Genomic DNA, 27068 nt, shown 5'->3' with positions numbered 1-27068 from the left:
AAACAGTAATATCTCTGCAATCCACCAATGTATTCATTTGGTTATAAAACCAAAACGTGCAAACGTGCTCTAAAACTTTGGTGGAAGACGTCACTTTGATCAAATTTAAAACTAAAAAGTTACAATCAAAATACTGATTTTTTGGGGTCACTCTAACATTATTCTTTAAAATTATCATAACTAATTATACAAACGACGTACAATGGTTTCTTCAGCAAAGTGCCTCACAATTAAATAAGGAACAACTTTCAAGAACATCGTACAATGCTAAAATTAGAAATATAGAAGTTATAAATTTTATTTCAAAATGTAGTGGGACCACCCTGTTGCAACAAACTTCAGAATAAAGCTTAAATCTAGACCAACATTTGAAAAGGGCGTAACAGCCAAAATTTATTCCTTTCGATTCTTCGTCTACATATAAAGCTATATATGTGGACGAAGAATCAGAACGAATAAATTTTGGCTGTTACGCCCTTTTCAAATGTTGGTCTAGAAATAATAAGCCTTGGCTTTGCTGAAGACACTTTGTTCTTAAAATATCACCTTCAAGGTGAAAATATTTTTTTCCTGCTAATTTCACGGCGTAGCCCATCGTGCACTGTGCTGGGGGTCGGTTGACTGCGATTTTTTTTGTGATTTATGTTCCATTCGTTTGATAACGTATTTATTTATTTGCGATTGTATTTCCTTCTTTCAAGTTATGTTTTGCTCATATTTCCTCAGGAAAGAAGACATTGATATTAAATTGAAACCTGCAAAATAGATCGTTTTGAATATATTAACAATTTTAAAACAAGAAGGAGAAATTATGCGGATTTGTTGAAGATCTAGCATTTTGAAACATTGAGCGCAATAGGGCTTAAAAACCTTGACAACAATAGGATTAAAGGCTCTCCCAGACCTAAGCGATTTCATCGCCGTGACGGCGACAGCAAGTCGCCGCGATTCTATCGTTGGGTTGTTGCAATGTTCGATTTACGCTTCCATACCTACGGCGACAGAATGGCTGCGACAAGCGATAGAATCGCGTGTTTGGGGGAACCTTAAACCCACTTAAACCACAATTATCTCTTGGTTTAGAAGACTAAGTCGACTGAGATTTCACTTGTTTACTCTAAATCTACATTCATCGACGTAAATCAAATAAATAAAAGTTATATTCTTTATCAATACTTGTACAGCATTTCTGATAAGTGAATCTAACTTGACCTTCTCAAAACAAACCTGAACCTGTACCGTCATTCAACATATTTTCCTTCTGATATCATTCCAGATTAATGGCAATGGTCACCCCGAAGACCTGAAAATAGCCATCATCGGACAGAGCAATTTCGCTGCCGAAGTGTTGGAGGTACTGCTCGAGCATCATCACACCGTTGTCGGAGTGTTCACCATTGCCGACAAGGGAAGCCGCGAGGATATTCTTGCCACGACTGCCCGGCAGCTCGGCATTCCGGTTTTCAAAATCTCGGCATGGCGCCGCAAGGGTGTCCCCATCCCGGAGGTGCTGGAGAAATACCAATCGGTCGGTGCGAACCTGAACGTGCTGCCGTTTTGCAGTCAGTTCATTCCGATGGAGGTGATCGACGGGGCCAAGTTCGGCAGCGTTTGCTACCATCCGTCGATTCTGCCCAGGCATCGTGGTGCGAGTGCCATCTCGTGGACCTTGATCGATGGGGACAATACGGCTGGGTTTTCGATTTTCTGGGCTGATGATGGACTGGATACGGGACCGATTCTGCTGCAGAGGCAATGTCCGGTATTTAGTGACGATACGCTGGATTCGTTGTACAAAAGATTTTTGTATCCGGAAGGAATCACAGCGATGGTAGAGGCAGTGGATATGATTGCGGATGGGACTGCGCCGAAGATTACACAGACGGAGATCGGTGCCTCGTACGATCCGGCGTTGTTCCGTGAGGAGAATCAATTTATCAATTTGAACCAACCAGCGGAGAAGATTTTCAATTTCATCAGAGGGCTGGATTCGGTTCCTGGAGCATTGGCAGTGATTATCGGAGATGATGGAAGCGAAACTTCGGTGCGCTTGCATGGTGCATCACTGTGTGGTCCAGCCGTGCTGGATAACGCAAAACCTGTAACGATCAAAGGAGCCACGGGGCCAGCGTTTGTAGATCGAGAAGGTGTTTTTATCACCGGTTCTGACGGGCAGTTAGTTAAGGTGAAACGTTTGAAGAAGGGAAGCAAAATGATTCAGGCTAGTCAATGGTTCAGCCAAGCGGGTAAGAAAATTGTTCCGCTGGACTTGAATGAGCGAGAAGTGGAGATGGAAGGAATTTTGAAAGGAATTTGGAGAGCCATTTTGAAAGTAGAGATCGAAGCAGAAACAGATTTTTTTGCTTGTGGAGCGGGATCGATGGATGTCGTCCGACTAATAGAGGAAGTAAAAGATGCTTTGGAAATCCCATTAGAAAACGAAAATCTTTTCATGGCTCCAAGCTTTATGGAATTCTTGAACGAAGTCATAAGTCGAACAAGAAATGGAGTAAGTCAGGAGAGTTCAGGTCCAGATTATGAGTCCGTAATCCTGAGAGAGAATAAGAAGACAATATCTGTACCAGTACAAATGTTTGTAAATGGTCAGTTCATAGATGCAGAAAATAAAAAGACCCTTGATATTATTAACCCTACAAATGAACAATTAATCTGCAAGGTGGCAGCTGCTTCCGCGTTGGATGTAGATTACGCTATCAGATGTGCGCATGAAGCATTCAAAGGTGTTTGGAGTCAGGTATCTGCCAGAGAAAGAGGTCAATTGATGTACAATCTGGCTAACCTTATGGAACAGCACAAAGAAGAACTGGCAACGATTGAATCCATTGACTCTGGTGCTGTCTATACATTGGCCTTGAAAACCCACGTCGGCATGTCCATAGATGCGTGGCGTTATTACGCCGGTTGGACGGACAAGATCGAAGGATCAACTATTCCTGTAAACCCGGCGAAACCGAACAATGTACTAACATTCACCAAGCGGGAGCCTATCGGTGTATGCGGCTTGATCACACCTTGGAATTACCCGCTCATGATGCTTTCGTGGAAAATGGCTGCCTGTATTGCAGCCGGAAACACAGTAGTCATCAAACCTGCACAGGTGTGTCCCTTAACAGCTTTGAAATTCGCGGAGCTCACCGTAAAAGCAGGATTTCCACCGGGTGTCATCAACGTAGTTACGGGCTCTGGGTCAGTTACTGGACAAGCCATTTCCGAGCATCCCTTAGTACGCAAGCTCGGTTTTACCGGCTCAACACCGATTGGAAAGAAAATCATGGCTGCCTGCGCTGAATCAAATATTAAAAAGTGTTCCATGGAACTCGGTGGCAAAAGCCCGCTGATCATTTTCGCTGATTGTGACCTCGACAAAGCGGTTCGGTTGGGAATGTCTTCCGTGTTCTTTAACAAAGGCGAAAACTGTATAGCGGCAGGTCGGCTCTTTGTGGAGGACAAGATTCACGATGAATTCGTACGCAAGGTCGTGAAAAATATCAAAACAATGACGATTGGTGATCCACTCAATCGAGGAACGGCACACGGTCCACAGAACCACAAGGCACACATGGATAAGCTGGTGGAATATTGCGAGAATGGAGTCAGGGAAGGGGCAAAGCTTGTCTACGGGGGTAAACGAGTGCCAAACATGAAAGGCTGGTTCTTCGAGCCTACTGTTTTCACCAATGTTCAGGACCACATGTTTATAGCGAAAGAGGAATCCTTTGGGCCAATCATGGTGATTTCCAAATTTCACAGCAGTGACTTCGATGCGTTGGTTCAAAGAGCCAATTCTACGGAATATGGACTGGCGAGCGGTGTATTTACCAAAGACATAAGGAAAGCTATGCTGTTTGCAGATAAAGTTGAAGCCGGTACTGTCTTCGTCAATACGTACAATAAAACGGACGTCGCTGCTCCATTCGGAGGGTTCAAACAGAGTGGATTTGGAAAGGACTTAGGTAAGGCATCAAGATAATTGCTATTATTTGGGGTTACTAATGTTCTGGTTCAATTACAGGAAAAGAAGCATTAAACGAATATCTCAAAACCAAATGTGTGACCATCGAGTATTGAGGACATAGATCCCTATGGATAGGTCGTCACTGCAGAACATGTTTTGATATTGTATCTTTAAGAAACTCGTGCATTTATTACATTAAAACGCTACTTAGTTAAATAAACAACAAATAGTCATAATTTCACATCAAAGTCGTACATTCAGTTTCAACAGTTTCGTTGCATATTTCCACAGGCTCAGATTCTACATCTTCCATGTCCTGTGCTGTGCGAACTAGACCATTATCGCATGCTTCAGGTTGCTCAATGGGCTCTACTTGCACTTCTTGCTCAATCCAAGCTGATATCTTCTCCACAACCTCCGACACGGCATCTTGCGCGCCTTCATCGACTTCAATCAGCTCGATTTCATTAGCACTGGATTCGCCTCCGATCGTGGCGATGCTCGCCTTCCGACTAAACTCCAAGTACTCGTCAAATAGTTGATTCGAAAGCCGTCTTTCAAGTTTTCGGCATACCTTGTCCAGGTTACCAATCATCACCTCGTTGTTGGATTCGTCAGCATTTATATTCTCACAGTGACAACGGATGAATTGACGAAACTTTTTGATGATGGGATGCGAGTCCAAGTTGATGTTCTTCCGGAAATCTTCAATATCTTCATACTGCTTCCAATACTGATCAACCTGGCTGTTCAAGCACTGTTCAATGTGTGGTGCTTCAGAAAACTCCCCCGTTGCCCCTGAAACAATGTCATACAACTCATCTTCAGTGAGTTTGTCGATTTCTTCTTGAATCTCGATGAATTTTTGGTAAACTGGATCGTATTGGAAATCATTCCCAATGTTAGGAACAAGCTCGGGATCTAGGATTGGTATGGGCTTTGCAGAAGACAAAATTTCCAAAAGAGTATGATCTGGTCTAATAAAATCCATCAAATCCTCTTCAGCAGACGACGATTCTGAAGTGTCATCCGAGTTTGGCATTGACTCTCCAAGGGGTGTTTCCTCCGGTTGATCAACCATTTTCTTGACAATTAGCTCTGCGACATTTTCGTTTCCAACTAGTTCCTCTTCATGTTCAGACGACAGCCCTTCCTCAAGTTCTTCTGGAATATCTTCCTCGCAAGTGTTTGACAATTCCGCCAATTCTAAAGTTTTCGGTTCTTCCTTAATGTTCTCGAGTAGATCATCAACCTGCTTGAGCTTTACTCCAATCTGATCATAGTCCTCCATGATGTTTGCTAGCTGAGCATGGATTTGCTCAATATGCTCGTTATACAAATCTTTCTGAGCAGTAACTCGGTCGATCAAACACTGCAACTTTTCCTGATCTTTTTTGAAAGCTTGGAGTCTATATTCGTTAAAATCATGCTCCTGCCCACCGATCGAAATTTTCTGCACCTCTAAATTCATATCAACCGAGTTCTGCTGCTCAATCAGACGATCAATGACCTTTTCTTTGGATTCTTGTGCCTCTGCTCTTGCTTCTTCAATTTTTGCCCGGCTTGAGTTCTTCTCCATGCTGCGCAGAACACCTTCGTAGACTATCGGGTCGGTTCGCTTAGACTTGGCGGTTTGAGGTCGGGAAATTTTAGTTCTGGATTCGTCTTCCGGGCTGCTTTCCAATACTTTTGCTGCTTTGAAGAACTTTTTATACTCATCAATACATGCCGCAATTGACTTTTCCTTCTCCAGGTTAATTGGAAGCTTCGAAACAGAGCTCGATTCGCCTTCGGTGTCTGTGGAAGTGGTTGAATCTTCGGCGTAATTTGTGGACAACTTGGGATGTTTATTTGGGATGATTTTGTCAAACATGTCTTCACTATCTGACGAATCAGTGCTGGAAGTAACAGAAACGCTGCTGCTTTTATATTCACGATCATCGTTTGTTACGTCGGTTTGCTCAGATTCGGAGTTATCAAAGTCCTCTGTAGATACGACTTTGTATTTCTTGCATTCAACCGATGGTGGACGAGATTCGATCTTACTAATCAGCTCACCATCTTTTGATTCCATTGTAATTGAAATACCTTCGTTTGTTTCGATTAGTACATTCAAAGTATCATCTTCTTTTTCAGTGGAAATTACTTTTTCCATATTCTTACTGACGGGCTCTAAGATCGGCTCAACTTCGCCGTGTTGTTCTTCTTCTGTATCCGATAATTGAATTTCTTCGATCATGGTTTTAGGTTCAATGTCATTGCTTCGTGGAGACAAAGGAGATCCAATTAAAAGATTTTCAACTGCCACTGATAGCTGTTCCAGATTCACCTCAGAATTTTGATCCAAGGGCTTATTATGTCTATCATTCGGTGTCGAAATGCAGCTATTTTCAACCAAATTGTCAATTAATGATGTCACCTCTAATTGACTGTCTGAGAGAGCGATTTCAGTATTCAATTCAAAAGACGTTTCGTTGGTTTCATCAATATCCGATGAGATTTCTTCAATTAATTTTTTGGTCGGTACAAAACCGCTATGTTCGTCATTAGTTCGAGCTTCTTCTACTACCTCTTGATCATTGATCTCAAATTCTTCATCACCATCCTCGCCATCGGCTCCACCAGCTCTTCTAGGAGTAAATAGTTGGAAAATTCCCGGTGACCCAGTTTCGCTTGGTACAGTACAGAACATCTTTTCGACTTTAGCCCAAGCCTGTTCATTAGTCTCATGATTTATTTCAAGCATTGAACTCAAATCTTTTCCACCTTTTGTGGGCTTATTTTCATCTTCCTCATCACTGCTGGTTTTTAACTACAAAGAAAATGTAAAATTTTAGTTTGAAGTGATCCTACCAAAAGCTTTCGTACCCACCAATTCCGGCTCTCCATCACCTCGATGTCGCATCCTCAAGGTTGCTGAAAAATGTCAGTTGATTAAAAATGCATTGACTAATCAACCATGCATTCCTGACTGCTTACCATTGATACTTCGACGGATCTTTTTTTGTTCTTCCTTCTTCCAGCGGAGTAGCTCTTTGCGCTCTTCCTCATATCCTCCTCGTTTCCTGAAATATGAACGAACACTTATATGTTGACGAAATATCTGAAAAATGTGAAACAAACCATGCTTCGGCGCAAGCTCGATCGCGATCAGTCACAGGACGAGTGTCCAGATAAGTGAGATTTTTCTGAATGTACAAATAATTTACGCATTTCAGTAGGTGACCATACCGCTCGGAATATGCAAATACTCACGCATTCCAAGATAAGTGTTTTTCTGTAGGAAGGTATTTCATTGACAACCGGATTTCCGGTCAGAGTGAGGACGCGTAGCTCTTTCATGTCACCCAAAATCTAAAAGTTCGTGATTGTGATAAGCAGTATCAAATATAAAATCATCTATTTATAGAGCGTACCTTGACGATTGCGAGGTCTTCGATGCGGTTGTGCGAGATATCCAAAACGGATACAAAGTGACAGTAACGTAAATTATCCAAATGTTCGGCGGTCCTCAAATAGTTGTGTGACACGTTCAGTGTGTTCAATACCGGAAGAATATCTTGGGGAATATGAATTAATAGAGTGTTAAGAGTGTTATTGCAATGTTGATAAAAGCAATCGAATTGTAACACTGTATCAATATTAATAGTCATTGAAACACTAAAGCATGTATAAGTACAGGAAAGAACTTTTCGGCGTTTAATCGATTCTCTAGCCAATCAAATATACAAAAATAGGATGAATAAGAAAATTTTGAAGATTTGTTCCACCGTATTCTGAGTCCTATTTCGCATAGGAGCAACGGTATCTTGATATACCTAACTAACGCATACTTTAATGACTAATTTCGAATAAGGATATACTACAATTAAAACAAATATCTCTTGAATCCAACGTTTATTCAGCTCTCCACAAAATGGTTGCCATGCAGTGCCGTACAGCAGTTGACCGAAACCTTGGCCATAGACAACGAAATCCCTTGCCAGCTGTTTCTCCGTTTTGACCACGACCTTACAGAAGTAGAACCTTTGTTTGACGTTGACCCGAAAAAAATCTACCAGTCGTAGTTGGAAAACGTTTGGGGGGTTTCGACCAAGGTTTCGACAGTCTTCGGTACAACGTTCATTTTAAAATTGTCGTTTTACCAGCATATTCAGCCGATTCTTCTAAGTAGTTGTCTGCTATACAGATCCGGCTGGCTTTCACTGATAGTTTCGCATAACAATATCCATCTTGTCCGGATATCTTCACATCGTTTGACCTGTTCCACAGACCACTCGGACGAATGCAAATAAGCATCCGTTTGATGCTTTTGCCTTACTCCAGAAACGAGAGCATGTTATAAATTTCGCATCAGCTATACAAGCGAATGAAAATTCTATCGGGATTCCAATGGGAATCCTTTCGGAATTCCGATGGGAATCCTTCCGGGATTCCGATGGGAATCCTTCCGGGATTCCGATGGGAATCCTTCCGGGATTCCGATGGGAATCCTTCCGGGATTCCGATGGGAATCCTTCCGGGATTCCGATGGGAATCCTTCCGGGATTCCGATGGGAATCCTTCCGGGATTCCGATGGGAATCCTTCCGGGATTCCGATGGGAATCCTTCCGGGATTCCGATGGGAATCCTTCCGGGACTCCGATGGGAATCCTTTCGGGATTAGGATGGGAATCTTTCCAGGACTCTGATAAGAATGCTTCCGGGATTTCCATGGAATCCTCCCGGGACACCAATGGAAATGGGAATTCCAGGATTCCGATGGGAATCCTTCCGATTCTGATGGGGATCCTCCCGGGATTCCGATAGAGATACTCCCAGGACTCTGATAGGAATGCTTCCGGGATTCCCATGGGAATTCTCCCGGGACACCAATGAAAATGGGAATTCCGAGATTGCGATGGGAATCCTCCCGGGATTCTGATGAGAATCCTCCCGATATTCCGATGGGAATCCTCTCGGGATTCCTATGGGAGTCCTCCCGGGATTCCGATGGGAATTCTCTCAAGATTCCGATGGGAATCCTCCTGGATTCCGCTGGGAATCCTCCGGGATTCCGCTGGGAATCCTCCTGGATTCCGATGGGAATCCTCCTGATTCCTATGGGAATCCTCCCGGGATTCCGATGAGAATCCTCTCGGTATTCCGATGGGAATCCTTCCGGGATTCCGATGGGAATCCTTCCGGGATTCCGATGGGAATCCTCCCGGGATTCCGATGGAATCCTCCTGACTCCGATGGGAATCCTCCGGGATTCCGATGGAATCCTCTCCGATTCCGATGGGAATCCTCCGGGATTCCGATGGGAATCCTCCCGGGATTCCGATGGGAATCCTCCAGGGATTCCGATGGAAATCCTTCCGATTCCGATGGGAATCCTCCGGGATTCCGATGGGAATCCTCCGGGATTCCGATGGGAATCCTCCGGGATTCCGATGGAATCCTCCGGGATTCCGATGGGAATCCTCCCGGGATTCCGATGGGAATCCTCCAGGATTCCGATGGGAATCCTCCGGGATTCCGATGGGAATCCTCCGGGATTCCGATGGGAATCCTCCGGGATTCCGATGGGAATCCTCCGATTCCGATGGGAATCCTACCGGGGTTCCGATGGGAATCCTTCCGGGATTCCGATGGGAATCCTCCCGGGATTCCGATGGGAATCCTCCCGGGATTCCGATGGGAATCCTCCCGGGATTCCGATGGGAATCCTCCAGGGATTCCGATGGGAATCCTCCTGGGATTCCGATGGGAATCCTCCTGGGATTCCGATGGGAATCGGGATTCCGATGGGAATCCTCCCAGGATTCCGAATTCCGGGAATCCTCCCGGGATTCTGATGGGAATCCTCCCGGGATTCCGATGGGAATCCTCCCGGGATTCCGATGGGAATCCTCCCGGGATTCCGATGGGAATCCTCCCGGGATTCCGATGGGAATCCTCCCGGGATTCCGATGGGAATCCTCCCGGGATTCCGATGGGAATCCTCCGATGGGAAACCTTCCGGAATTCCGATGGGAATCCTTCCGGGATTAGGATGGGAATCTTTCCAGGACTCTGATAAGAATGCTTCCGGGATTTCCATGGGAATCCTCCCGGGACACCAATGGAAATGTGAATTCCAGGATTCCGATGGGAATCCTTCCGGGATTCTGATGGGGATCCTCCCGGGATTCCGATAGAGATCCTCCCAGGACTCTGAAAGGAATGCTTCCGGGATTCCCATGGGAATTCTCCTGGGACACCAATGGAAATGGGAATTCCGAGATTGCGATGGGAATCCTCCCGGGATTCTGATGAGAATCATCCCGATATTCCTATGGGAGTCCTCCCGGGATTCCGAGGGGAATCCTCCCGGGATTCCGATGGGAATCCTCCCGGGATTCCGAGGGGAATCCTCCCGGGATTCCGATGGGAATCCTCCCGGGATTCCGATGGGAATCCTCCCGGGATTCCGATGGGAATCCTCCCGGGATTCCGATGAGAATCCTTCCGGGATTCCGATGGGAATCCTCCCGGGATTCCGATGGGAATCCTTCCGATTCCGAGGGGAATCCTCCTGGAATTCCGAGGGGAATCCTCCCGTGATTCCAAGGGGAATCCTCCCGGGATTCCGAGGGGAATCCTCCGGGATTCCGATGGGAATCCTCCGGGATTCCGATGGAATCCTCCGGGATTCCGATGGGAATCCTCCGGGATTCCGATGGAATCCTCCGGGATTCCGATGGGAATCCTCCGGGATTCCGATGGGAATCCTCCTGATTCCGATGGGAATCCTCCGGGATTCCGATGGGAATCCTCCGGGATTCCGATGGGAATCCTCCTGATTCCGATGGGAATCCTCCCGGGATTCCGATGGGAATCCTCCGGGATTCCGATGGGAATCCTCCGGGATTCCGATGGGAATCCTCCTGATTCCGATGGGAATCCTCCGGGATTCCGATGGGAATCCTCCGGGATTCCGATGGGAATCCTCCGGGATTCCGATGGGAATCCTCCGGGATTCCGATGGGAATCCTCCTGATTCCGATGGGAATCCTCCCAGGATTCCGATGGGAATCCTCCCGGGATTCCGATGGGAATCCTCCCGGGATTCCGATGGGAATCCTCCCGGGATTCCGATGGGAATCCTCCCGGGATTCCGATGGGAATCCTCCCGGGATTCCGATGGGAATCCTCCCGGGATTCCGATGGGAATCCTCCCGGGATTCCGATGGGAATCCTCCCGGGATTCCGATGGGAATCCTCCCGGGATTCCGATGGGAATCCTCCCGGGATTCCGATGGGAATCCTCCCGGGATTCCGATGGGAATCCTCCCGGGATTCTGATGAGAATCCTCCCGGGATTTCGATGGGAATCCTCCCGAGATTCCGATGGGAATCTTCCCGGGACTCCGAGGAGAATCCTCCGGGGATTCCGAAGGGAATCCTCCCGTGATTCCGAGGGAAATCCTCCCTGGATTCCGAGGGGAGTCTTCCCGGGGTTCCGAGGTGAATATTTCCGGAATTCCGAGGGGAATCTTCCCGGGATTCCGAGGAGAATCCTCCGCGGATTCCGAAGAGAATCCTCCGGGGATTCCGAGGAGAATCCTCCCGGGATTCCGAGGAGAATCCTCCCGGGATTCCGAGGAGAATCCTCCCTGGATTTCGAGGGGAATCCTCCCGGGATTCTGATGGGAATCCTCCCGTTCCGATGGGAATCCTTCCGAGATTCCGATGTGAATCCTCCGGAGATTCCGATGGAAATCCTCCCGGAATTCCGATAGAAATCATCCCTGGATTCCGATGGGAATCCTCCCGGGTTTTCCGATGGGAATCCTTCCGGGATTCCGATGTGAATCCTCCCGGGATTCCGTCGGGAATCCTCCCGGGATTCCGATAGAAATTCTTCCGGGATTCCAATGGGAATCCTTCCTGGATTCTGATGAGAATCCTCCCGGGTTTTCCTGATATGAATCCTCCGGGATTCCGATGAGAATCCTTCTGGGATTCCAATGTGAATCCTCCGGGGATTCCGATAGAGATTCTCCTAGGATTCTGATAGGAATCTTTCCGGGATTCCGCTGGAAATCCTCCCGGGATTTCAAAGGCAATCCTCTCAGGATTTCGATGGAATGTTCCTATTTTTTCGATGAGAATCTTCGTCGAATTTTGATGGGAATCGTCCCCGGATTCGGATGAAAGTCCTGCCGGGATTCCAATGAGAATTCCGATGGGACTTCTTCTTCTTAAATGGCTCTACATTCCAACTTAAATTTGGCCGGCGTTTCAACTTAGTATTCTATTAGCATTTCCTCAGTTATAGATTGAAAGCTTTTCTATGCCCGCCATTGCATGAGTATTAGATCTGTTCAAATCTCAAAAAGTTTCTTAAAGTCAACTGGTATTCACAGTTATTATGGTAAGATAGACCTCTGGTGAAAATTTAAGCTCATTCGGTTAAAATTTAGGTGTGCTTCAAATCAATCTAGTGTTTTTGACATGTTTTCGCTCTTGAAAAATCATAACTCAGAGTAGGATGATTGAAATGCTTTGCAACAACCTCTAAATTAAAGCTATGCCTTCCTCGACCACTTTCTAGAACATTGTTTAACAATTGGAGGAGATTTTGTATGTGTTTCAACTGATTTCCTCCATCAAGATTCCAATAAATCGATATTTTTCGTTGAATTTTTGCTTATACAATCTACATCCAGATTTATTTTTGGGCCAAGTTACTAGGAAGTTGCAGTCTCACATTCGCTTTAGCTCAGTCATGTATAAAATCTCATTTAGTTACCAAGAAAAAAATGTTTAAAATTAATTAGTCGATTCATAGTTTAATTTGCTCCATTGGCTGGCATACCACAAAGACACGAACGAGGGCAAACTTTTTTTTTCAACAAGTTGCCATTGCTTTTCAATGATCATCATCAATTAATTTGCACTTGAGAAAATGCAATCATTGTTGCCTTGGTAGAATGTAGTTCTATGACAGCGTCTTACATCAACACCTAGCGTGTTTGGTTCGGGCGGTAGGGTGCTCGACTGACAATCAAAATGTTCGGATATTGACTCGCGCGAATAGAACTATTTTTTGCCGTTTGCTTAATTGGGGGGACATTTTTACGTGGCACATTATAATTTGTGCAAGTTGTGACAAAACTGATACCGAATGTAATTGAGCAATTTGGTGATGTGCATCTGTCGTTACCGCAAAATGCAAAAACTCGTAAAGAATACCTTCAGCTTTATATAATTTTTAAGAAAGCGTATGTTCGAAGTTAGTTGGATATATTTATTCATCTCGCATCTGCCTGGTCTATTCTGGAGCAATATATGATTCCTCTAGTAAAAGCATTCTCTTTGTATATTATATCTATTAGAATCGCATCCCGCAACTGGAACATTGGTTTTCGGGGCCGGGGAAGGTTCTTAAGATGGCCCGAGACCCCTTCCTCCTTTGGAAACGGAGGCTCCCATACAAATTAAACAGAAATTTCTGCATAACTCGAGAACTAAGCAGAGAATAAATCAATTTAAGGCGAAATGAAGTTCGTCAGGTCTGCTAGTATTTAATATATGGGAGGTTATACGTAACACACTTTCGCAACACACTATCTATACAGTAGCTCGTAATCAGCATTGGTAACGGTAATTTGTTAGGTGTATTTAAAACTATAGAAGCTCAACCTAAAGAACCCTCAATTTTTCCATGGATTCTGAGCGCCATTATATTTGAATTAGCGGGATTTTCAAATTTCCGATCCAAAATTTCTTAAACCTCGTTGTTTCGAATATTTCTTTATGGAATTCAAGCGTTTCAGAGTTGTTGCTTAATAAGTTAAATGAAACAAATCCCTTATTTTATTGTTTAGCCCTTGTTTATTTTTTGATAATTAACAACTATTATTTGGTATTTTAAATAATCACAGTAGAACATGTACTCAACAAAGAGAAAAATCGTAGGTATTAGTTAACAAATTAAATAGAACATAAAATTCAACATCAAAAAACTATAACTTAAAATAAGAGAGCGAACAAAAGTTGAAATAAACAAAAAATAATAATAAAATATACAATGCCTAAACGTTTCTCATCTGATCAATAATGGCCTTTTTAGACAGCTTTGGGATCTTTTTACGGTTGTTAAACACGTTTGATAATACCGCTTGCTTCTGCGCTTCGTTCTTCGTGGCAAAATCTTTAAATTTTTGTCCTAATGCAACTGCTCGTTCCGCGGAATCATTGACGACTGCTAATGTGGAACACATATTCCTCGCTTCAATGAAACTTTCCTCGGTTGCCCATTCGGATGGATCCTGCCTCAATAGTGTATCTAAGGGAATACCCAGCACTTCAAAGAATATTTTAGACTTCTGGCTGACATAGTCTGACAAATCTCCACAAATTGTTTTTGTCCGGTCGGGTATAGTGTTGCGTGAAAGGTTCTTGATCATTTTTCGCTTAACGTCGTTCGGAACTTCATTGTCGAAAAATGCGAAGCATACGTTTTGTTCATTAAGATAATCCAAATGACGCAGCAGCTTTGACTCGGCGGCCGATGCTATTTCCTTGTCAATTTCTTTATACTTTTCTAGTGAATTCAACAGCATAAAGTCGTTCCTTGGGGCGATGATTGCAAAATGTGCCGAATACCAACCGTGTAAATATATTTTAATAATAAACTGGCACATTCTCTCCAAGCCCCTCTGCTCTTCTGCTTTAAGCGCGAATTGTCCTCTATACAAATAAATCTTCAAACTGTAAATTGCTCTAGCCATCCACCGGGCACGGTGCATTGCTCCTACAATAGCACATTAGATCAGTATTAAAATTTAAGTTTTCTAAAAACAAGTTATTAGCTTACCGGGAGGCTTTACTTTTGATCTTCACACCTTGGTACTCGTCAACGCCCAACAGCAAGAGTACAAGCAGCAGTAATTCTTTATAATCCGCGCGTGAATATACTATATCTAGCAGACGAGCAGCTTTCTCGTGGAAAATTATTTTTCATTATCTGAGAAAAACAGTCGGCTGCTTCATATTCACTATTATCAATACTTCTCCAGGATTTTGAAATTTTTAAACAAATTGACCTCCGGACCAGTTGATTTTTCATTCATTGCTGTTTTAAATGCAGACTCCAGAATAAGTTCGTGGATGTGGTGGCGGCATGGAAAATGGAGTAAATTGCGATTTAGTTTTTTCTCTAGAAGAACAACTGCACCATTATGAACTCCTGAGTTTGATGCACTTGTGTCATAAGCTATTGCTTTTATATCAGCTGTTATATTCCATTTTTCAAGTTCGTCAAAACACTATCCGCAATATTCTTCCCTGAACCACTTTCAATGCTTGGAATCCCAAGGAGCTGTTCATTTCCGTTACCTGAGACTGTAATGGCCAGTCGTTCTTCTGGTTTCTCGCTAGGACCCTTTAATAACTGTTTAGTATCAATGTGTACTACTAAGGCATCGCCTGAAACAAATTTTTCCTTTTGTGTGTTATGTACGGTCTTGCGGCTCTACAACGGTTTATATTAACAACTTGCTTTCAATATGTTTAACAAACATAATAATTACCACAACACGATGTCTGCGAACTGAGGAGTGACTGGTGGAGAAACGATCGGTATCAAGGCCTAGGTCATTTACACTAGCTGTCAGGAGAGCTGCTGCTGCACTATCGGACACCATAGTTCTGTCTAGAACTGACATTGTTCCATCGCTCCATGGAAATAATTTCATCTTCTTGGGACGTGGTGCCACGAATTCATCGCCCGATACATCTTCAACTTTCGCGTCATCATCTGATTCATATTTTACTGGATTTACTATAAACGTTACACGTAATACAATTAAAGGTTTGTAAACAAGATTTCACTATATTTATATATCTTACGAAAATCATTGCGTTCAGCTATCCTTTTCACAGGCCGCCTTCGGTTGTACCAACGTTTGACAAGTTCGGTTACTAATACAGAAAACATTTTTATTTTTTGTTCCCACCTTTGGCGCAATTTGTCGAAACATTTTCCCTTTCTTTTATAATTCATTTTGTATTTTCTCCAGTCTGCATAAAGTCTTTTTACTTTCTCTCCGATATGCCACGGACGCTGAGTTTGAATATTTTCGGCATTTCATTTTTCATTTTTGTGCGACGCTTGTCTTCTCTTTACGCAGATAATAAAAAAACACTTGTAGTACGCTTTTTGTTGTAGGTAGCCCGATCCTGTTGAGGTTGTTATTAACCAAACCAACGCCAGGCACTTGGACACTTTTAGAAACCTCCATTTTCCTTGAAAATGTTTAATGACAACTCGGAATCTGTTGCCAGGCATACTAAGATTTTACACTGTGTTGCTAAACATTAATTACACTATGCTGTTCTGAACTAAATGGAAATACAGATAGTGGATCTTGTGTCCTAATTCATTTTATGAATATAACATTAGGTACATTATAGCATAAGTCTCAATATTCCATATTCCATAATGGACACATTGCACATCACCAAATTGCTCAATTACATTCGGTAACAGTTTTGTCACAACTTGCACAAATTATAATGTGCCACGTAAAAATGTCCCCCCAATTAAGCAAATTGCAAAAAAATTAGTTCTATTCGCGCGAGTCAATATCCGAACATTTTGATTGTCAGCCGAGCACCCTACCGCCTGAACCAGACATACTAGGCGTTGATGTAAGATGCGGTCTTAGAACTACATTCTACCAAGGCAACAATGATTGCATTTTCTCAAGTGCAAATTAATTGATGATGATCATTGAAAAGCAATGGCAACTTGTAGAAAAAAGTTTGCCCTCGTTCGTGTCTTTGTGGTATGCCAGCCAATGGAGCAAATTAAACTATGAATCGACTAATTAATTTTAACATTTTTTCTTGGTAACTAAATGAGATTTTATACATGACTGAGCTAAAGCGAATGTGAGACTGCAACTTCCCTAGTAACTTGGCCCAAAAATAAATCTGGATGTAGATTGTATAAGCAAAAATTCAACGAAAAATATCGATTTATTGGAATCTTGATGGAGGAAATCAGTTGAAACACATACAAAATCTCCTCCAATTGTTAAACAATGTTCTAGAAAGTGGTCGAGGAAGGGCATAGCTTTAATTTAGAGGTTGTTGCAAAGCATTTCAATCATCCTACTCTGACTTATGATTTTTTCAAGAGCGAAAACATGTCAAAAACACTAAATCGATTTGAAGCACACCTAAATTTTAACCGAATGAGCTGAAATTTTCATGTGAATACCAGTTGACCGGTAGATTTAAAGAAACTTTTCGAAATTTGAACAGATCTAATGAGTATGTACCTTGTGTGGCAAGTAAAATGAATACATTGTGTCCAGGGTGTCGAGAAAGTTTCCAACCCGAAACATCCTAGGCAGAATCGAGAATCGAACTTGCCATCTCCGGATTGGCAATCCTACGCCTTTGCTCTCAAGGCTCCTGGAGACCCTGATGGGAATCCTTCAGGAATTCCGATAAGAATCCTTCCAAGATTCCGATGGAAATCCCTCCGAGATTCCGATAGGAATCCTTCCGGGAATCCAATGAAAATTTCTTGAGATTTCGATGGACATCCCTCCGGGATTCCGATTAAAAATCCTTCCGGGATTCCTATGGGAATCCTTCTGGGATTCCTATGGGAATCCTTCTGGGATTCTGATGGGAAGCCTTCCGGAATTTCTATGGGAATCCTCCTGGGATGGGAATCCTTTTGGGATTTCGATAAGAATCCTTCTGAGATTCCGACGGGAATCCTCTTGGGATTCCGATGGGAATCCTTTTAGGATTCCGATAGAAATCCTTCCGGGATTTCGATGGGAATCCTCCAGGGATTCCGATGGGAATCCTCCAGGGATTCCGATGGGAATCCTCCCGGGATTCCGATGGGAATCCTCCCGGGATTCCGATGGGAATCCTCCCGGGATTCCGATGGGAATCCTCCCGGGATTCCGATGGGAATCCTCCCGGGATTCCGATGGGAATCCTCCCGGGATTCCGATGGGAATCCTCCCGGGATTCTAATGAGAATCCTCCCGATATTCCGATGGGAATCCTCCCGGGATTCCGATGGGAATCCTCCGATGGGAAACCTTCCGGAATTCCGATTGGAATCCTTCCGGGATTAGGATGGGAATCCTTCCAGGACTCTGATAGGAATGTTTCCGGGATTCCGATGAGAATCCTCCCGGGACACCAATGGAAATGAGAATTCCGAGATTCCGATGGGAATCCTACCGGGGTTCCGATGGGAATCCTACGATGGGAAACCTTCCGGAATTCCGATGGGAATCCTTCCGGGATTAGGATGGGAATCTTTCCAGGACTCTGATAAGAATGCTTCCGGGATTTCCATGGGAATCCTCCCGGGACACCAATGGAAATGGGAATTCCGAGATTCCGATGGGAATCCTTCCGGGATTCTGATGGGGATCCTCCCGGGATTCCGATAGAGATCCTCCCAGGACTCTGAAAGGAATGCTTCCGTGATTCCCATGGAATTCTCCTGGGACACCAATGGAAATGGGAATTCCGAGATTGCGATGGAATCCTCCGGGATTCTGATGAGAATCCTCCTGATATTCCGATGGGAATCCTCCTGATATTCCGATGGGAATCCTCTCGGGATTCCTATGGGAGTCCTCCGGGATTCCGATGGGAATTCTCCTGATTCCGATGGGAATCCTCCTGATTCCGCTGGGAATCCTCCTGGATTCCGATGGAATCCTCCTGATTCCGATGGGAATCCTCCGGGATTCCGATGGAATCCTCCGGGATTCCGATGGGAATCCTCCGGGATTCCGATGAGAATCCTTCCGATTCCGATGGGAATCCTTCCGGGATTCCGATGGAGTCCTCCGGGATTTCGATGGGAATTCTCCCGGGATTCCGATGGAATTCTCCTGGGATTCCGATGGGAATCCTCCTGGATTCCGCTGGGAATCCTCCTGATTCCGCTGGGAATCCTCCGGGGATTCCGCTGGGAATCCTCCCGGATTCCGCTGGGAATCCTCCCGGGATTCCGCTGGGAATCCTCCGGATTCCGATGGGAATCCTCCTGATTCCGATGGAATCCTCCCGATTCCGATGAATATCCTCCAGGATTCCGATGGGAATCCTTCCGGGATTCCGATGGGAATCCTTCCGGGATTCCGATGGGAATCCTTCCGGGATTCCGATGGGAATCCTCCCGGGATTCCGATGGGAATCCTCCTGACTCCGATGGGAATCCTCCTGGATTCCGATGGGAATCCTCCAGGGATTCCGATGGAAATCCTTCCGATTCCGATGGAATCCTCCTGATTCCGAAGGGAATCCTCCAGGGATTCCGAAGGGAATCCTCCAGGGATTCCGAAGGGAATCCTCCAGGGATTCCGAAGGGAATCCTCCAGGGATTCCGAAGGGAATCCTCCAGGGATTCCGAAGGGAATCCTCCAGGGATTCCGAAGGGAATCCTCCAGGGATTCCGAAGGGAATCCTCCAGGGATTCCGAAGGGAATCCTCCAGGGATTCCGATGGGAATCCTGCAGGGATTCCGATGGGAATCCTCCTGATTCCGATGGAATCCTCCGGGATTCCTGATGGAATCCTCCCGGGATTCCGATGGGAATCCTCCGGGATTCCGATGGGAATCCTCCGATGGGAAACCTTCCGGAATTCCGATGGGAATCCTTCCGGGATTAGGATGGGAATCTTTCCAGGACTCTGATAAGAATGCTGCCGGGATTTCCAAGGAATCCTCCGGGACACCAATGGAAATGGGAATTCCAGGATTCCGATGGGAATCCTTCCGATTCTGATGGGGATCCTCCTGATTCCGATAGAGATCCTCCCAGGACTCTGAAAGGAATGCTTCCGGGATTCCCATGGGAATTCTCCTGGGACACCAATGGAAATGGGAATTCCGAGATTGCGATGGGAATCCTCCCGGGATTCTGATGAGAATCCTCCCGATATTCCGATGGGAATCCTCTCGATTCCTATGGGAGTCCTCCTGATTCCGATGGGAATTCTCCAGGGATTCCGATGGGAATCCTCCCGGGATTCCGATGGGAATCCTCCCGGGATTCCGCTGGGAATCCTCCCGGCATTCCGATAGGCATCTTCCCTGGAGTCCGATGTGCATCCTTCCGGGGTTCCGATGGGAATCCTTCCGGGATTCCGATGGAATCCTCCGGGACCTGATGGGAATCCTCCGGGATTCCGATGGGAATCCTCCTGATTCCGATGGGAATCCTCCCGGGATTCCGATGGGAATCCTCCTGGATTCCGATGGGAATCCTCCGGGATTCCGATGGGAATCCTCCTGATTCCGATGGGAATCCTCCGGGATTCCGATGGGAATCCTCCTGATTCCGATGGGAATCCTCCGGGATTCCGATGGGAATCCTCCTGGATTCCGATGGGAATCCTCCGGGATTCCGATGGGAATCCTCCGGGATTCCGATGGGAATCCTCCGGGATTCCGAGGGGAATCCTCCCGGGATTCCGAGGGGAATCCTCCCGGATTCCGTTGGGAATCCTCCCGGGATTCTGAAAAGAATCCTCCCGGGATTCTGAAAAGAATCCTCCCGGGATTCTGAAAAGAATCCTCCAGATATTCCGATGGGAATCCTCTCGGGCTTACTAAGGGCGACCTCCCGGGATTCCGACGGGAATTCTCCCGGGATTCCGATAGGGAATCCTCCCGGGATTCCGCTGGGAATCCTCCTGATTCCGATGGGAATTCTCCCGGGATTCCGATGGGAATCCTCCCGGGATTCCGATGAGAATCCTCCCGGGATTCCGATGGGAATCCTCCCGGGATTCCGATGGGAATCCTCCCGGGATTCCGATGGGAATCCTCCCGGGATTCCGATGGGAATCCTCCCGGGATTCCGATGGGAATCCTCCCGGGATTCCGATGGGAATCCTCCCGGGATTCTGATGGGAATCCTCCCGTTCCGATGGGAATCCTTCCGAGATTCCGATGTGAATCCTCCGGAGATTCCGATGGAAATCATCCCGGAATTCCGACAGAAACCATCCCTGGATTCCGATGGGAATCCTCCCAGGTCTTCCACAGCGAATCCTTCCGGGATTCCGATGTGACTCCTCCGGGGATTCCGTCGGGAATCCTCCCGGGATTCCGTGGGGAATCCTCCCGGGATTCCGATAGAATTTCTTCCGTGATTCCAATGGGAATCCTTCCTGGATTCTGATGAGAATCCTCCCGGGATTCCGATGGGAATCCTCCCGGGATTCCGATGAGAATCCTTCTGGGATTCCAATGTGAATCCTCCGGGGATTCCGATAGAGATTCTCCTAGGATTCTGATAGGAATCTTTCCGGGATTCCGATGGGAATCCTCCCGGGATTTCAAAGGAAATCCTCTCAGGATTTCGATGGGAATCTTCCTATTTTTTCGATGAGAATCGTCGTCGAATTTTGATGGGAATCGCCCCCGGATTCGGATGAAAGTCCTGCCGGGATTCCAATGAGAATTCCGATGGGACTTCTTCTTCTTCAATGGCTCTACATTCCAACTTATATTAGGCCGGCGTTTCAACTTAGTATTCTATTAGCATTTCCTCAGTTATAGATTGAAAGCTTTTCTACGCCCGCCATTGCATGAGTATGTATTTTGTGTGGCAAGTACAATGGATACACTATGCCCAGGGTGTCGAGAAAGTTTCCAACCCGAAAACATCCTAGACTGGACCGAGAATCGAACTCGCCATCTCCGGATTGGCAATCCTACGCCTTTGCTCGCAAGGCTCCTGGAGACCCCGATGGGAATCCTTGCGGAATTACGATAAGAATCCTTCCAAGATTCCGATGGAAATCCCTCCGAGATTCCGATAGGAATCCTTCCGGGAATCCAATGAAAGTCTCTTGGGATTTCGATGGACATCCCTCCGGGATTCCGATTGAAAATCCTTCCGGGATTCCTATGGGAATCCTTCTGGGATTCCTATGGGAATCCTTCTGGGATTCTGATGGGAAGCCTTCCGGAATTTCTATGGGAATCCTCCTGGGATGGGAATCCATTTGGGATTTCGATAAGAATCCTTCTGAGATTCCGACGGGAATCCTTTTGATTCCGATGGGAATCCTTCCAGGATTCCGATAGAAATCCTTCCAGGGATTCCGAAGGGAATTCTGCAGGGATTCCGATGGGAATCCTGCAGGGATTCCGATGGGAATCCTCTTGGTATTCCGAAGGGACTCCTCCATGGATTCCGAAGGGAATCCTCCAGGGATTCCGATGGAATCCTCCGGGATTCCGATGGGAATCCTCCGGGATTCCGATGGGAATCCTCCGGGATTCTAATGAGAATCCTCCGATATTCCGATGGAATCCTCCGGGATTCCGATGGGAATCCTCCGATGGGAATCCTTCCGGAATTCCGATGGGAATCCTTCCGGGATTTGGATGGGAATCTTTCCAGGACTCTGATAGGAATGCTTCCAGGATTCCGATGGGAATCCTCCCGGGACACCAATGGAAATGGGAATTCCAGGATTCCGATGGGAATCCTCCCGGGATTCCGATGGGAATCCTCCCGGGATTCCAATGGGAATCCTCCCAGGACTCTGATAGGAATGCTTCCGGGATTCCGATGGGAATCCTCCCGGGACACCAATGGAAATGTGAATTCCGAGATTCCGATGGGAATCCTCCCGGGATTCCGATGGGAATCCTCCCGATATTCGGATTGGAATCCTCTCGGGATTCCTATGGGAGTCCTCCTGATTCCGATGGGAATTCTCCCGCGATTTCGATGGGAATCCTCCGGGATTCCGATGGGAATCCTCCCGGGATTCCGCTGGGAATCCTCCGGGATTCCGATGGGAATCCTCCTGATTCCGCTGGGAATCCTCCTGGATTCCGATGGGAATCCTCCGGGATTCCGATGGGAATCCTTCCGGGATTCCGATGGGAATCCTTCCGGGATTCCGATGGGAATCCTTCCGGGATTCCGATGGGAATCCTTCCGGGATTCCGATGGGAATCCTTCCGTGACTGATGGGAATCCTCCGGGATTCCGATGGGAATCCTCCGGGATTCCGATGGAATCCTCCAGGATTCCGATGGGAATCCTCCAGGATTCCGATGGGAATCCTCCCGGGATTCCGATGGGAATCCTCCCGGGATTCTGATGAGAATCCTCCCGATATTCCGATGGGAATCCTCTCGGGATTCCTATGGGAGTCCTCCCGGGATTCCGATGGGAATTCTCCCGGGATTCCGATGGGAATCCTCCCGGGATTCCGCTGGGAATCCTCCCGGGATTCCGATGGGAATCCTCCCGGGATTCCGATGAGAATCCTTCCGGGATTCCGATGGGAATCCTTCCGATTTCGATGGGAATCCTCCGGGATTCCTGATGGAATTCTTCCGGGATTCCGGTGGAATCCTCCTGACTCCGATGGGAATCCTCCGGGATTCCGATGGGAATCCTCCGGGATTCCGATGGGAATCCTCCCGGGATTCCGATGGGAATCCTTCCGGGATTCCGATGGGAATCCTCCCGGGATTCCGCTGGGAATCCTCTCGGGATTCTGATGGGAATCCTCCCGTTCCGACGGGAATCCTTCCGAGATTCCGATGGGAATCCTCCGGAGATTCCGATGGGAATCCTCCCGGAATTCCGATAGAAATCATCCCGGAATTCCGATGTCCATCTTTCCTGGATTCCGATGGGAATCCTCCCGGGTTTTCCGATGGGAATCCTTCCGAGATTCCGATGTGAATCCTCCGGGGATTCCGTCGGGAATCCTCCCGGGATTCCGTCGGGAATCCTCCCGGGATTCCTTGGGGAATCCTCCCGGGATTCCTTGGGGAATCCTCCCGGGATTCCTTGGGGAATCCTCCCGGGATTCCGTCGGGAATCCTCCCGGGATTCCGTCGGGAATCCTCCCGGGATTCCGTCGGGAATCCTCCCGGGATTCCGATAGAAATTCTTCCGGGATTCCAATGGGAATCCTTCCTGGATTCTGATGAGAATCCTTCTGGGATTCCAACGTGAATCCTCCGGGGATTCCGATAGAGATTCTCCTAGGATTCTGATAGGAATCTTTCCGGGATTCCGATGGGAATCCTCCCGGGATTTCAAAGGAAATCCTCTCAGGATTTCGATGGGAATGTTCCTATTTTTTCGATGAGAAACTTCGTCGAATTTTGATGGGAATCGTCCCCGGATTCGGATGAAAGTCCTGCCGGGATTCCAATGAGAATTCCGATGGGACTTCTTCTTCTTAAATGGCTCTACATTCCAACTTAAATTTGGCCGGCGTTTCAACTTAGTATTCTATTAGCATTTCCTCATTTATAGATTGAAAGCTTTTCTATGCCCGCCATTGCATGAGTATGTATCTTGTGGGGCAAGTACAATGGATACACTATGCCCAGGGTGTCGAGAAAGTTTCCAACCCGAAAACATCCTAGGCAGGATCGAGAATCGAACTTGCCATCTCCGGATTGGCAATCCTACGCCTTTGCTCTCAAGGCTCCTGGAGACCCCGATGGGAATCCTTCAGGAATTCCGATAAGAATCCTTCCAAGATTCCGATGGAAATCCCTCCGAGATTCCGATAGGAATCCTTCCGGGAATCCAATGAAAATCTCTTCGGATTTCGATGGACATCCCTCCGGGACTCCGATGGAAAATCCTTCCGGGATTCCTATGGGAATCCTTCTGGGATTCTGATGGGAATCCTTCCGGAATTCCGATGGGAATCTTTCCGGGATTTCGGTGCGAATCATTCCGGGATTCCGATGGGAATCCTTTTGGGATTTCGATAAGAATCCTTCTGAGATTTCGACGGGAATACTTTTGGGATTCCGATGGGAATCCTCCCATGATTCCGATAGAAATGCTCCCGGGATTCCGATAGAAATCCTCCCAGGAATGGGAATCCTTCTAAAACTTCGATGGGAATATTGGAAATTCTTCTGGGATTCCGATTTGAAAACTTTCGGGATTCCAGTGGAAATTCTTCCGATTCCGATGGAAATCCTTTCGGGATTCCGATGGAAATCTTTCTGGGATTCCGATAAGAATCTTTCCGGTAGTCCGATGGAAATCCCTCCGATTTCTCTTCTGGGATTTCGATGGACATCCCTCCGAGTTTCCGATCGAAAATCCTTCCGAGATTCCGATTAAAAATCCTTCAGGTATGCTGATGGGAATCCTTCCGGGATTCTGATGGAAATCTTTCCGGGATTCCGATTGGAATCCTTCCGGGATTTCGATGGGATTTCTTCTGAAATTATGATGCGAATCCTTCTGGGATTCCAGTGGGAATCCTTCTGAAATTTTGATGGGAATCCTTCTGGAATTCAGATGGAAATCCTTCTGGGATTCCAATTTGAAAACTTCAGAAGGAAATTCTCCCGTGATTCCAATGGAAATTCTTTCGGGATTCTGATGGGAATCCTTTCGGGATTCCGATGAGAGTCCTTCCGATAGGAATTCTTCCGGGATTCCGAAAAAAAAAACTTGCATGATTTCTAAGGAAATTCCTGCGAGATCTCGATGGGAATCCTAGCGGAATTGATCTTTCTCGGGACTCCAATCGGAATCTTTTCGAGATTCCGATAGTAATTCTTCTGGGATTGTGTTTCTGGGGTTCTGATGGGAATCTTTTCTGGAATGGCGTCCTGCCTGCGTTCAGAAAAAAATTATTCTTGACTTATACGATTGTTCTATTCGCGGATCATGTTCTCTTTTAAATCATTTTCATATTTTTTTAAAACATTTCATGTCATAAATATGCTCAAGTCGAATCAAATACAAAACACTGCCGACTATCTGACGTTGAAGTTGATGAACCAACCAGCGGATGGCAGATTTTAATACAGTTCTGCATAAGAACCTGATAGCAAGTGTATAATAATTTGGCATATACAACTCTGAAAGATTTTTGTACAATCGTTGAATTGAAATCTTTCAATTTTGTTATATTTTAATACAGTATCTGTATGTGCTTGAACTGTCTAATCCTGGCGATAGACAGTGTTTGCAGAAGTTGAATAAATCTAGCAAGAAATCGCAATTTGATTGGAACATGAAATCGGCTACACAGAGAGTGTTCTTTACTGAATCCATAAATAACCGATATAATGATAATGATAAAGGACCAGCCACATACCCCTACGAAGCTTTGAGCTGTACTTATCTAGAATTTATTCCCTCCACTTAAGATGTAATATTTAAACAAAACCAAAATATTTAACCACATATATCTGGTGAACCAAATTTGGCCCAATATTTCATCAAATGTATCTATGAAAAAAATATTTTGCTGAGTCCAGTGCGAGATACAAAAGACGGTTTACTGTTCTGAACGAAATACGTATCTGTAAAGTTACAATCAAGTGGTAGAATTAAATAGGATAGGCAAAATTGGTCATGAATTTTACATTAGACAATTGTTTAAATAACGTTACTTACCATAGCCACAATTCTCGATTCTGTTAATATGATTATGGGACAAATTCAGTGTGTCTAGCTGTTTGCAAGTATCCAGATTTTCGATTTTCTACGCATTGAAATACAACTCGTAATTTATGGAACATAGTCAACTAAGGCTACCCTACCGAGATAAGATTATTTTGCAGATACAAACATTTAAGCTCCGTTTGGTATTCCAATCCTTTGATCTCCGATATGGCATTGCACTCTAGCCACAGGCACTTCAATCCAACATATTCCTCCAGGGATTCAATAGCGTTGTACCCTTGAAGAATCATTTCAAAGAGAATAAAACATCGCTTCAAATAAAAACGCAATAAATCGATTTTTCATTCTCACCTGAGTAGTTCAGATATAGGATGTCGTTAAGGTGCGGTGTAATGTAGAGTTTGTTCTTCTTGCACGAATCCACGATGGACTTTTTGGTCATCCTACAAAGAAAACCATTACTCAACAGTTTGAACCAGTTATGCTTTCCAATGGAGTTGGTTTACTTTTTTGGTCCAAACGTATCTTCCATACTCTCGCGAACCATTTTCGGGTGTTTTGGCACGGAAATCAACTGTTAGGGAGCAGCCACTGGGGTTTTGTGCCATTCAGAGTGAAAATAACAACCTGC

At 45.6% G+C, this 27068-nt stretch overlaps 2 protein-coding genes across 2 annotated transcripts in view; one reads left to right on the top strand and one right to left on the bottom strand.

Annotated features, from left to right (window-relative positions):
• LOC134212498 (cytosolic 10-formyltetrahydrofolate dehydrogenase) overlaps nucleotides 1–4224 on the top strand; it is a 14417-nt gene extending 10193 nt beyond the window's left edge. The window contains exons 2-3 of the mRNA XM_062690432.1: nucleotides 1277–3974; nucleotides 4034–4224. Coding sequence (XP_062546416.1) covers nucleotides 1277–3974; nucleotides 4034–4089 — 2754 coding nt within the window. The 3' untranslated portion in view covers nucleotides 4090–4224. The remainder of the gene's footprint in view (nucleotides 1–1276; nucleotides 3975–4033) is intronic.
• LOC134212497 (dynein axonemal assembly factor 1 homolog) lies at nucleotides 4127–27068 on the bottom strand. Its single transcript, XM_062690431.1, has 10 exons — nucleotides 26944–27068; nucleotides 26789–26880; nucleotides 26575–26714; nucleotides 26429–26516; nucleotides 7393–7535; nucleotides 7232–7330; nucleotides 7100–7164; nucleotides 6956–7041; nucleotides 6849–6892; nucleotides 4127–6788 (listed from the first exon to the last, which is right to left on the bottom strand). The coding sequence occupies exons 1-10, from the start codon at nucleotides 26982–26984 to the stop codon at nucleotides 4215–4217; spliced, it is 3372 nt and encodes a 1123-aa protein (XP_062546415.1). The 5' UTR covers nucleotides 26985–27068; the 3' UTR covers nucleotides 4127–4214.

This window comes from Armigeres subalbatus, chromosome 2 (assembly GCF_024139115.2).
Source record: "Armigeres subalbatus isolate Guangzhou_Male chromosome 2, GZ_Asu_2, whole genome shotgun sequence".
NCBI classification, from domain to species: domain Eukaryota; kingdom Metazoa; phylum Arthropoda; class Insecta; order Diptera; family Culicidae; genus Armigeres; species Armigeres subalbatus.
The sequence above is the reverse complement of the archived record's forward strand: the minus strand, read 5'-3'. Positions and strand labels throughout refer to the sequence as shown.

Bases quoted from the DNA above. Each gene is read 5' to 3' on its own strand.
- LOC134212497 (XM_062690431.1), bottom strand. From the start codon at position 26,984: ATGGTTCGCGAGAGTATGGAAGATACGTTTGGACCAAAAAA. The intron at 7,331-7,392 runs GTACGCTCTATA...ACGAACTTTTAG, and splicing joins AAGACCTCGCAATCGTCAAG to ATTTTGGGTGACATGAAAGA. The intron at 6,789-6,848 runs GTGGGTACGAAA...TTTTCTTTGTAG, and splicing joins GTGATGGAGAGCCGGAATTG to TTAAAAACCAGCAGTGATGA.